This window comes from Bison bison, unplaced genomic scaffold (genome assembly GCF_000754665.1).
Source record: "Bison bison bison isolate TAMUID 2011002044 unplaced genomic scaffold, Bison_UMD1.0 scf7180017864238, whole genome shotgun sequence".
Lineage (NCBI taxonomy): Eukaryota > Metazoa > Chordata > Mammalia > Artiodactyla > Bovidae > Bison > Bison bison.
The window spans coordinates 2,278,151-2,290,265 of NW_011494810.1; the positions used below are offsets into that span (position 1 = coordinate 2,278,151).

The following is a 12,115-nucleotide window of genomic DNA, read 5'->3' on the forward strand; positions in this document are numbered from 1 at the left end:
CAGGTAGCCCTGCTCTGTCTTCCTGCCAGTGCCTAATAGCTGGTCCTCCCACCTTTCTTCATTTGTTCATTTAGCCAACACTGACTGAGGCCTCCTCAGTGTCTGGCCCTATGGGGCTCTAGGCCCAAAGGCAAGAATAAGCCTTGGCTGATGCTCTCACCAAAGCATATACAGAAAGCTCTGCAACCACCCCCTTAATGTTCACTGGAAACCCAGTTGTATTAAGAGACACAAAATCTGACAGTCACCTACAGTACCACCAGTTCCCAGTCTTGATGAGCTATAGGTTGAAAGAATCCAACATGGGTCCACTTACCAGCATGCCTCCAGCAAAGAGAGAGAACTTGGTGGAATTGGAGTGAAGACAGATCTGATGCTCACCAGGGGTATGCGAGGTGAAGGTGAATCTGCCTTCAGAGCCATACTGCCGGGCCAGGATAACCTGGAGAGCAGAGACTTCAATGAGCATTGAGTGAAGTTGCTCAGTCATGTCCGACCCTTTGCGACCCCATGAACTGTAGCCTACCAGGCTCCTCTGTCCATGGGATTTTCCAGGCAATAGTCCTGGAGTGGATTGCCATTTCCTTCTCCAGGGGATCTTCCCAACCCAGGGATCGAACCGGGGTCTCCCGCATTGTAGACAGACGTTTTACCGTCTGAGCAGGCTGAATGGTGCTTAAGGCTCTACTGCTGCTGCTGCTGGTAAGACGCCTTCAGTCGTGTCCGACTCTGTGCGACCCCATTGACGGAAGCCCACCAGGCTCCCCCGTCCCTGGGATTTTCCAGGCAAGAACACCGGCTCTAAGTACCTTAAAAGTTGACAAGCAGAGACACCCCACAACACTAAAAGTTCCAATGTTGTTAGCAGCAGTTGCCAAAAACTTGCCTTTGAGCTATCTGGAGAAAGGGATTGACATGAACTTGGCATGTGGCCACTCTTGGAAAGCTCTTTACTTTATTCATAACTCATGCCCTTTCAACTCTTTCACTGATTCTTCTAAGTGAAAGGTTGACAGCTAAACGGTTTTGTTTAGTTGGTTTGGGATATGGTTTAATATCCTTATTCGTCAAATTAAAAGCTGCTCTTTCTTTTTGGAAAATACCCTGTTCCCTGATATCCTAAAGTCTATATGCCACAGCTTTAGAGTCAACAAAACTCTTTGGTTTCCAGCACCACAATTAATCCACCCATCACATCTGTAAGATGGATGAATTTCTATTTCACAGACCTAGAAAAATGGCTCAGGGAAAGCAACTGACTTGGCGAAGTCACACTGAGATCAGTAACAAGTTGACAGAAGCAGCTAGCACTGAAACAGCCCAAGGTTAGACTGGAGTGAAAACGCAGGTTCTTCCCACAGTACCAACGGTTTTTTTTTTCTTTTTCTTTTTTTTTTACCAGTTTAGCAGATGCGGAAACTATGAGGGGAAGTACCAATGTCTGCTTGATCTGGCGCCCAAGTGCAAAGCGGGGTTGGGGGTGCGGGGCTCAGCGGGGCCGACTCACTTTATCTTCTGGGTCTTTAACCTCCACGAACATGCCAAGCCCAGGGGTGGCCGGCTGGTACTCCTCTCGCTGCTTGTCATACAGCTGCGTCCGGTAGTTTCCTGGAGGGAAGCGGGGCGAGACCAGTCTGAGGAGCGCAAGGTGGCGCCGGGTCCACGGTGGCCAGGGCACTGCGAGGCAGCCTGCCCCCGGCTCTGAAGACATGACTCTCCCGCACTCCCCCCACCCCCACCCCAAGACCGCGGTCTTGTTGAAAACTCTCTCCCTTCCCCCGTACCTATAACCATGGTCTCGTCCGGAATCTCCTCAATAAAGCACTTTTTTTCCGTCTCCCCAATGTGGAAGTACAGCGCGCCTCCGCGGGCCGCAAACCACAGCAATAGGAGGAGGACCCGAACGACCCTACCCAACCGGGACCCAGGGCAGAGCCCGACGACCCACAAGCTCCGCTCAGCAGCCATTTTGCCCCCACCTGCCCGCGCAGGCGCAGCCTCCCTCGCCACGTAGCCCAGCCGCCGCCGCGGGAGCTGCCGGGACAGCGAGTTCCGCCGGGTGGACTACAAGTCCCAGATGCTCCGAGGCCGCGGCGCGGCAGTACCTGATTGGGGCGCCGCTCCTATCTAGGGCCAAATTAGAGCTGCAGAATTGGATTTTTTTCCCCTTTAACTCTCATCGCCGCCCAGTGACTGGTGTTGATTATCAGTTTGTTTTGTTCTGCAGATGATGAAACTAACGTACTTTGAGTCGGCAAGCGAATTATGATAAGGGACAGGAGCCTAACCTAGGATGCTTGACTTCCCTGGGAAGTAGGATCTGCCGCTCTGGGCTTGCTTCTGCTTGTGTTTTCCTTTGTGCTGTTTTAACTACATGCTATATTACTGCTGTTGTAACCACCACTCAGAATTAACAGATAATTACAGAATTAACAAATGATAACATTTTATGGTAATACTTTCAGGTATTTTTAAAGTTAAGCTTTTTAGAGACATCCCAATCTTCCCTGGTAGCTCAGTTGGTAAAGAATCCGCCTGCAGTGCAAGAGACCCTAGTTCGATTCCTGGGTCAGGAAGATCTGTTGGAAAAGGGATAGGCTACCCACTCCAGTGTTCTGGCCTGGAGAATTCCATGGACTCTATGGTCCATTGATACATATATTCCATGGACGCGTATATTCTATGGGGGGGTCACAAGAAGTCTAACACGACTGAGTGACTCGCTTTCACTGGGGTATCAACATTTGCTATAAGTTCCCATCAGGAAGCTTCCATAAACCTCTTATCCTTGTCCCTCAGAGGGCAGACAGGCTGAAAACCACAATCACAGAAAATTAACCAAACTGATTACATGGACCACAGCCTTGTCTAACTCAATGAAACTATGAGCCATGCCATCTAAGGCCACCCAGGGTGGACAGGTCATGGTGGAGAGTTCTGACAAAATGTGGTCCACTGGAGAAGGGAATGGCAAACCACTTCAGTATTCTTGCCATGGGAACCCCATGAACAGTATGAATAGGCAAAAAGATAGAACACTGAAAGATGAACTCCCCAGGTCAGTAGGTGCCCAATATGCTACTGGAGATCAGTGGAGAAATAACTCCAGAAAGAATGAAGGGAAGGAGCCAAAGCAAAAACACCCAGTTGTGGATGTGACTGGTGATAGAAGCAAGGTAGATGCTGTAAAGAGCAATACTGCATAGGAACCTAGAATGTTAGGTCCATGAATCAAAGCAAATTGGAAGTGGTCAAACAGGAGATGGCAAGAGAGAACATCGACATTTCAGGAATCAGTGAACTAAAATGGACTGGAATGGGTGAATTTAACTCGGATGACAATTATATCTACTACTGTGGGCAAGAATACTTTGGCCACCTGATGCAAAGAACTGACTCATTGGAAAAAACCCTGATGCTGGGACAGATTCAGGGTGGGAAGAGAAGGGGACAGAGGATGAGATGGTCACCAACTCAATGGTTATGAGTTTGGGTAAACTCTGGGAGTTGGTGATGGACAGGGAGGCCTGGCATGCTGTAGTCCATGGGGTTGCAAAGAGTGGGACATGACTGAGCGACTGAACTGAACTGTGGGCAAGAATCCCTTAGAAGAAATGGAGTAGCCATCATAGTCAACAAAAGAGTCTGAAATGCAGTATTTGGATGCAATCTCAAAAACAACAGAATGATTTCAGCTCGTTTCCAAGGCAAACCATTCAGTATCACAGTAATCCAAGTCTATGCCCTGACAAGTAATGCTGAAGAAGTTGAATGGCTCTATGAAAACCTACAAGACCTTCTAGAACTAGCACCCCCAAAGATGTCCTTTTCATTATAGGGGACTGGAATGCAAAAGTAGGAAGTCAAGAAATACCTGGAGTAGTAGGCAAATTTGACCTTGGAGTACAAAACGAAGCAGGTTAAAGGCTAACAGAGTTTTGACAAGAGAACACATTGGTCATAGCAAACACCCTCTTCCAACAACACAAGAGATGACTCTACACATGGACATCACCAGATGGTCAATACCGAAATCAGATTGATTATACTCTTGGCAGCCAAAGATGGGAAGCTCTGTACAGGCAGCAAAAGCAAGACCGGGAGCTTACTGTGGCTCAGATCATGAACTCCTTATTGCCAAATTCAGACTTAAATTGAAGAAAGTAAGGAAAACCACTAGACCATTCAGGTATGACCTAAATCAAATCCCTTACGATTATACAGTGGAAGTGACAAATAGATTCAAGGGGTTAGATCTGATAGACAGAGTCCCTGAAGAACTATGGATGGAGGTTTGTGACATTGTACAAGAGGCAGTGATTAAGACCATCCCCAAGAAAAAGAAATGCAAAATGGTTGTCTGAGGAGGCCTTACAAATAGCTGAGAAAAGAAGAGAAGCTAAAGGCAAAGGAGAAAAGGAAATATATACCCATTTGAATGCAGAGTTCCAAAGAATAGCAAGGAGAGATAAGAAAGCCTTCCTCAGTGATCAATGCAAAGAAATAGAGGAAAACAATAGGATGGGGAAGACTAGAGATTTCCTCAAGGAAATCAGAGATACCAAGGGAACATTTCATGCAAAGATGGGCACAATAAACTCCAGAAATGGTACGGACCTAACAGAAGCAGAAGATGGACCTAACAGAACAGAAGCAGAAGAAGAGGTGGCAAGAGTACACAGAAGAAATATACAGGAAAGATCTTCACGACCCAGATAACCATGATGGTGTGATCACTCACCTAAAGCTAGACATCCTGGAATGTGAAGTCAAGTGGACCTTAGGAAGCATAACTACAAACAAAGTTAGTGTAGGTGATGGAATTCCAGTTGAGCTATTTCAAATCCTAAAAGATGATGCTGTGAAAGTGCTGTATTCAATATGCCAGCAAATTTGGAAAACTCAGCAATGGCCACAGGACTGGAAAAGGTCAGTTTTTATTCCAATCCCAAAGAAAGGCAATGCCAAAGAATGTTCAAACTACCACACAATTGCACCCATCTCACATGCTAGCAAAGTAATGCTCAAAATTCTCCAAGCCAGGCTTCAGCAGTACATGAACCATGAACTTCCAGATGTTCAAGCTGGATTTAGAAAAGGCAGAAGAACCAGAAATCAAATTGCCAACATCCATTAGATCATTGAAAAAGCAAGAGAGTTCCAGAAAAACATTTATTCTGCTTTATTGACTATGTCAAAGTCTTTGACTGTGTGGATCACAACAAACCGTGGACAGTTCTTAAAGGGATGGGAATACCAGACCACCTGACCTGCCTCCTGAGAAATCTGTATGCAGGTCAAGAAACAACAGTTACAACTGGACGTGGAACAACAGACTGATTCCAAATTGGGAAAGGAGTACATCAAGGCTGTATATTGTCACCCTGCTTATTTAACTTATATGCAGAGTACATCATGTGAAATTCCAGGCCAGATGAAGCACAAGCTGGAATCAAGACTGCTGGGAGAAATATCAATAACCTCAGATATGCAGATGACACCACCCTTGTGGCAGAAAGTGAAGAAGAACTAAAGAGCCTCTTGATGAAAGTGAAAGAGGAAAGTGAAAAAGTTGGCTTAAAATGCCAACATTCAGAAAACTAAGATCATGGCATCTGGTCCCATCACCTCTTGGCAAAGTATAACACAATATTACAACTAGGATATTGACATTGATACAGTCCAGAAACAGTAGTTCTCTCACCACAAGGATATTTCATGTTGTCCTGTTATAGCCACACCCACCTCCCTACCCTCTTACCCAACCCCTAACTCCCTCTTACTTCAGACAACCACTAATCTGTTTTCCATTTCTATAACTTTGTCATTTCAAGAATGTTATATAAATGGAATCATACAGTATGTAACTTTCTGAGACTGGCTTTTTTCACTCAGCATAATTTTGGAGATTTATTCAGCTTACTGCATGCACCAACTGTTAGTTTCTTTTTATAGTAAAAAAAATAACCATTACAATGTATAAAGATAAAATTTTGTAATAAACAACTGAAAGGGGTGAGAACAGAGCTGTTAAAGGAGCAGAGTTTTTATATGTTATTGAAGGTAAGCTGGTATAAATTCAAATTAGAGTGTGATAACTTTAGGATGTTAAATATAATCTCCATGGTAACCACAAAGAAAAGAGCTAAAGAATATACACAAGAGACTTTGCTGGCAGTCCAGTGGTTAAGACGCCACGCTTCCACTGCATAAGACACAGCCTCAGTCCCTCATTGGGGAATTAAGATCCCGTGTATGGCAAGGTATGGCAAAAAAAAAAGAATGTACCCAAAAAGAAATGAGAAAGGAATTTTAATGTTTCACTACACAAAGTTATGCAAAAGAAGTAAACACAAGAAATGAGGAACAAAGAGCTATAAGGGAAATAGAAAAAAATTGCAAAATGACAGAAGTAAATCCCTCCTGATAAGTAATTATTTTAAATATAATTTATTAAATGTAAATAGATTAAACTCTCCAGTCAAGACAAAGATTTGCAGGATGGGTAAAAAACACAACCAACTATATGCTATTTGCAAGAGGATCATTTCATTTCATTTTACTTTTTAAAATTTTATTGGAAAAAAACTTTATTTTGGAAGAACTCACTACATCAGGTGACAAAATTCCAAAATCAAATTGTATGAAAATAGACATCACAATTTCTTTTACAATAGGTGAGAAAAAAATCTCAAGTATAGAATAGAGGCAAAGGAATATGAAGAAGGAGAAGGGTTTGAGGGTAAACAGCATTTTAAATAGCAAAAATAGAAGTTAAATAGAAAGCTATAGTTGTGCATTCTTTATTTATCCAGACTTCACATTGGGTAACTGAAGGGCAAAAATAAAACCAAATTTTGTATTGTTTGGGGTAAATTTTAATAATTTTAAATCTGAATTGAATTTAGAACCAACTCTTCTTTGTTCTTGGGGATAATGACTGAAAAGAGCTCTCAACAACGAAAACTGTTATTACTATGTCCAATCCAAGAGATGGGCGCAAATAAACAACAGGGATAAAGCACCTGGTGAGGACCACTCCTCCGAAGTCATCCTTAAAGATCAGTAGTTGTGACTTCCCTGGTGGCTCAGCAGTTGGGACTCCGGGCTCCCACTGCAGGGGACGGGTTTGATCCTGGTCGGGAAACGAAAATCCTACATGCCAGGTGGTGCATACAGAAAAAGAAAAAAAATCAAGTAGCTGCTTATTGAGTAGTTCAGTATTTGAACTAAATGATTTGAAAACTTCCTGACATACAGAAGAGAAGAGCAAGGAAAGTGTGTCAAAACAAAGAAGATACAAAAGTTTAGTAAGTGAAAAGAGTTTAATGAAGCCTGGATGGTTTAAGGACATTAATACATGTTGATTTTGTTTGAAAATATTTATTATAACAAAACATAGATATTCTGGAAAACAATCAGATGAATGCACTTGAAAAGTTTTTTGATTACTCACTGTAATTTATAGACCTATGGTTTTTTCCCATCCATTTGTACAGGTAATCGAGAAGTTGATAATATTACTCCTAAAATTGAGATACTATAAACCAAAATAGAATTGTTAGGGCTTTTTGCATTAATTTGTGAAATAGTTTTTTTCATCCCACCTACTAGTAGGTAACTTGGAGTAGGTAGTATTGTAACACTTTACAAATGACTATCTCTAGTCTATACACCAAATGTAAGAAACAGCATTGATTAATGTTCAGAAAGAAGTCCTGAGAAATCTACATAAATCAATATGCAATTGGGAGAAAGTAACTCCAGCTCCTTTGAGTCAGTGCCTGACTGAGAGAATTGTGGGTAAAACCGTGACGATGATGCTTCATAGCAGTGATTGGTCCACATGTTTGGATTTTTCTTATGTTTAAGATGGAAACACCCTTTTCGCAACAGGTTTGCCGCCAGGACACAGGTGTTGTGAAAACCACCGTTAAACCTAAGCCAAAATGGGAAAGGAGAAGACCCACATGAACATCGTCATTGGGCACGTAGATTCAGGGAAGTCTACCACGACTGGCCATCTGATCTACAAATGTGGCGGGATCGACAAGAGAACAATTGAAAAGTTCGAGAAGGAGGCTGCCGAGGTAGGCAAACTAAGAATATTGGCTGAGCAAATGAATTGAGTGGTGATTTTCCGAGAACTAGCCACTAGTCTAGAGTTTTACTAGTTATAAGATAAATTGCAAAGTTTGCTAAGTCAGTTAACTTTTGAAAATAAGGTAGATGAAGTTAAGTGTAACAGTTGTAAGTGAAATCCAGCATTTTTTCCAAATTAGGGAAAAGAATTTCATGCTGGAGTTCATGGTTTAGTTACCAAGTAATCGTCCTTAATCTTTCTAGATGGGAAAGGGCTCCTTCAAATATGCCTGGGTCTTGGACAAACTTAAAGCTGAACGTGAGCGTGGTATCACCATTGATATCTCCCTGTGGAAATTTGAGACCAGCAAGTACTATGTTACCATCATTGATGCCCCAGGACACAGAGACTTCATCAAAAACATGATTACAGGCACATCCCAGGCTGACTGTGCTCTCCTGATTGTTGCTGCTGGTGTTGGTGAATTTGAAGCCAGTATCTCCAAGCACGAGCAGACCCATGAGCATGCCCTTCTGGCTTACACCCTGGGTGTGCAACAACTAATTGTTGGCGTTAACAAAATGGATTCCACTGAGCCACCCTATAGCCAGAAGAGATACGAGGAAATTGTTAAGGAAGTCAGCACCTACATTAAGAAAATCGGCTACAACCCCGACACAGTAGCATTTGTGCCAATTTCTGGCTGGAATGGTGACAACATGCTGGAGCCAAGTGCTAACATGCCATGGTTCAAGGGACGGGAAGTCACCCGTAAGGACGGCAATGCCAGTGGAACCACCCTGCTTGAAGCTCTGGATTGCATCCTGCCACCAACTCGCCCAACTGACAAACCCTTGCGTTTGTCTCTCCAGGATGTCTATAAAATTGGTGGTATTGGTACTGTCCCTGTGGGTCGAGTGGAGACTGGTGTTCTCAAACCTGGCATGGTGGTCACCTTTGCTCCAGTCAATGTAACAACTGAAGTGAAGTCTGTAAAAATGCACCATGAAGCATTGAGTGAAGCCCTTCCTGGGGACAATGTGGGCTTCAGTGTCAAGAACGTGTCTGTCAAAGATGTCCGTCATGGCAATGTGGCTGGTGACAGCAAAAATGACCCACCCATGGAAGCTGCTGGCTTCACAGCTCAGGTGATTGTTTTGAACCATCCAGGCCAAATCAGTGCTGGACATGCACCTGTGCTGGATTGTCACACAGCTCACATTGCTTGCAACTTTGCTGAGCTGAAGAAGATTGATCATCGTTCTGGGAAAAAGCTGGAAGATGGCCCTAAATTCTTGAAATCTGGTGACGCTGCCATCGTTGATATGGTTCCTGGCAAGCCCATGTGTGTCGAGAGCATCTCTGATTATCCTCCCCTGGGCCATTTTGCTGTATGTGACATGAGACAGACAGTCGCTGTGGGTGTCATCAAAGCAGTGGACAAGAAGGAAGCTGGAGCTGGCAAGGTCACCAAGTCTGCCCAGAAAGCTCAGAAGGCTAAATGAATATTATCCCCAATACCTGCCACCCCAGTCTTAATCAGTGGTGGAAGAACAGTCTCAGAACTGTTTGTCTCAATTGGCCATTTAAGTTTAATAGTAAAAGACTGGTTAATGATAACAATGCATCGTAAAACCTTCAGAAGGAAAGGAGAATGTTTTTGTGGACCATATGTTTTGTGTGTGGCAGTTTAAGTTATTAGTTTTTAAAATCAGTACTTTTTAATGAAAACAACTTGACCAAAAATCTGTCACAGAATTTGAGACCCATTAAAAAAAGCTTAATGAAAAAAAAAAAAAAAGACGGAAACATATTATGTTAAGATGTTTAAGTGATTTGGGGCTCAAAAATCAATGCAGATGGTGACTGCAGCCATGAAATTAAAAGACGCTTGCTCCTTGCAAGAAAAGTAATGACCAACATAGACAGCATGTTAAAAAGCAGAGACATTACTTTGCCAACAAAGGTCCGTCTAGTCAAGGCTATGGTTTTTCCAGTGGTCATATATGGATGTGAGAGTTGGACTATACAGAAACCTGAGCGCTGAAGAATTGATGCTTTCGAACTGTGATGTTGGAAAAGACTCTTGTGAGTCCCTTAAACTGCAAGGAGATCCAACCAGTCCATTCTAAAGGAAATCAGTCCTGAATATTCATTGGAAGGACTGATGCTGAAGCTGAAACTTCAATACTTTGGCTACCTGATGCGAAGAACTGACTCACTGGAAAAGCCCCTGAAGCTGGGAAAGATTGAAGGCGGGAGAAGGGAATGACAGAGGATGAGATGGTTGGATGGCATCACCAACTCGATGGACATGAGTTTGAGTAAACTCTGGGAGTTGCTGATAGACAGTGAGCCTGCTGTAGTCCATGGGGTCGCAAAGAGTCGCACACGACTGAGTGACTGAACTGAACTGAAGATGGAAACATTCAAAAATATGTGCTTTAATTATAGATATGGAAATAATTATTTATCTGCCTGATCCATCATCCTGCCAAGGCTGAGATTTTTGTAACTACTGCTTTGTCCAATGCATTTATAAATAGACATTCCACAATTCTTCTAGAACTGTTTTCAAGTTACTACCGTAGATGATTTGCCTCAAGAAATATGTAAATAAATACTCCCATACATTTTAAAAAAAGGAAATTAAATGGAAATTTTTAGTTCTAATTGCTTTTCATCTGACTTGCTTTAAGGAATCTTTTAAAACTGATAAAAAAAACAATAGGGAAAGAAAACCTGCTAAAATCTTTCAGAATTTACGTGATTCTTATTCTACTACAAGAAAACATTATCTGGTACAAGGTATATTTGTGGATGTACATAAACACATGTATACTATCTGGATCACATTATACTATGTACAGTTCTTTACAATTCTTCTTGAAGGTTAAAGCAGTTCATAGAATTCGAAATGCATAATTATCTGTAAGTTGGCACTTTTTAAGCTCTTGTCAACATTGATACTGGCATGTTTTATTGCAGCCCAGTTCTAGCTGTTATTTGCCAACTTGTTACAACAGAAGTCCAGCAATAGGTGGGTAGAGTGCAAGGAAAATAGTGCCATGTTTCTCAACTGGAGTCCCTGAAATAAGTGAAGTTACAGCTGTTGAATAAATGTCACTCAAAAGCAGTCTCTTGGCTTTTCCTTACACAGCAGGCACCTTTCCTTTTCTTTTAATTAATTCATTTTACTGTTTCAGGTCTTAGTTGTGGCACGCGGGATCTAGTTCCCTGACCAGGGATCAAACCCGGGCCTCCTGAAGTGAAAGCATGGAGTGTTAGCCCACTGGACCACCAGGAAAGTCCCCCAACATTCCATTTTAATTCACCATTTCTGTCTTCGTTCTTTCACAGCATCAGTATTAGCAGATGGGTCTCCATTAGGTCTACCAGCACAGAAATGACACTAATCATGATGGTTTCCACAGTGGGAATAGGCAGCCAGCGTTCCTCAGGTTTTTCATAGCCATATTTATCTTTTTCAGGCTTGTGAAGAATAGCAATGTATGTTTCACCACTTTTATCAACATTTGGGCTCCAGATTCCTATAATGAATTTTATTTTAGGAAGAACAATAGTAAGGATTTCCCGAGATCATGGTCATCTATCAAACCTGCTGAAAAGCCTTCCACTGATTTTTGTTGAGTTCTACCAACTGTCTTTGCCAAGAGTCTGGGTTGGCACTGGGGCTTTGGAAGAACTGAGGACAGGCTCTGGGGCTGCTGGAGCTGGGTGTGCTGAGGAACCAGGGTCCCCACCACTGGCAGGTCCAAACTGAGGGAGGCTGGGCTGGGGCAGCGGTACAGGATTTTGCTTGCCCTCTGTTCCTTCAACCGGCCTGGTGGGGCCCACCTGTGTCTCCCCTGCCACTACCTAACTCAAGAGAATATTTTATTATTATTATTTTTGGCCACACAACAGGGTTTGTGGGAGCTTGGTTTCCCTACCAGGATTGAACCCTGACCCATGGCAGTGAAAGCGCCAAGTCCTAACCACTGGTGTGCTGTACTTAGTCGTTCAGTTGTG

The 12,115-nt window shown here is 42.9% G+C and overlaps 2 protein-coding genes across 2 annotated transcripts in view; one reads left to right on the top strand and one right to left on the bottom strand.

Moving 5' to 3' along the window:
- TMED9 (transmembrane emp24 protein transport domain containing 9) overlaps nucleotides 1-2,002 on the bottom strand; it is a 4,093-nt gene extending 2,091 nt beyond the window's left edge. The window contains exons 1-3 of the mRNA XM_010846525.1: nucleotides 1,785-2,002; nucleotides 1,508-1,608; nucleotides 317-442 (exon numbers count right to left, since the gene is read on the bottom strand). Coding sequence (XP_010844827.1) covers nucleotides 317-442; nucleotides 1,508-1,608; nucleotides 1,785-1,968 — 411 coding nt within the window. The 5' untranslated portion in view covers nucleotides 1,969-2,002. The remainder of the gene's footprint in view (nucleotides 1-316; nucleotides 443-1,507; nucleotides 1,609-1,784) is intronic.
- A 5,932-nt stretch (nucleotides 2,003-7,934) lies between these two features.
- LOC104993322 (elongation factor 1-alpha 1-like) lies at nucleotides 7,935-9,883 on the top strand. Its single transcript, XM_010846526.1, has 2 exons — nucleotides 7,935-8,090; nucleotides 8,347-9,883. Exons 1-2 carry the CDS (start codon nucleotides 7,950-7,952, stop codon nucleotides 9,586-9,588), a joined length of 1,383 nt encoding a protein of 460 aa, XP_010844828.1. The 5' UTR covers nucleotides 7,935-7,949; the 3' UTR covers nucleotides 9,589-9,883.
- Nucleotides 9,884-12,115: the final 2,232 nt, after the last annotated feature.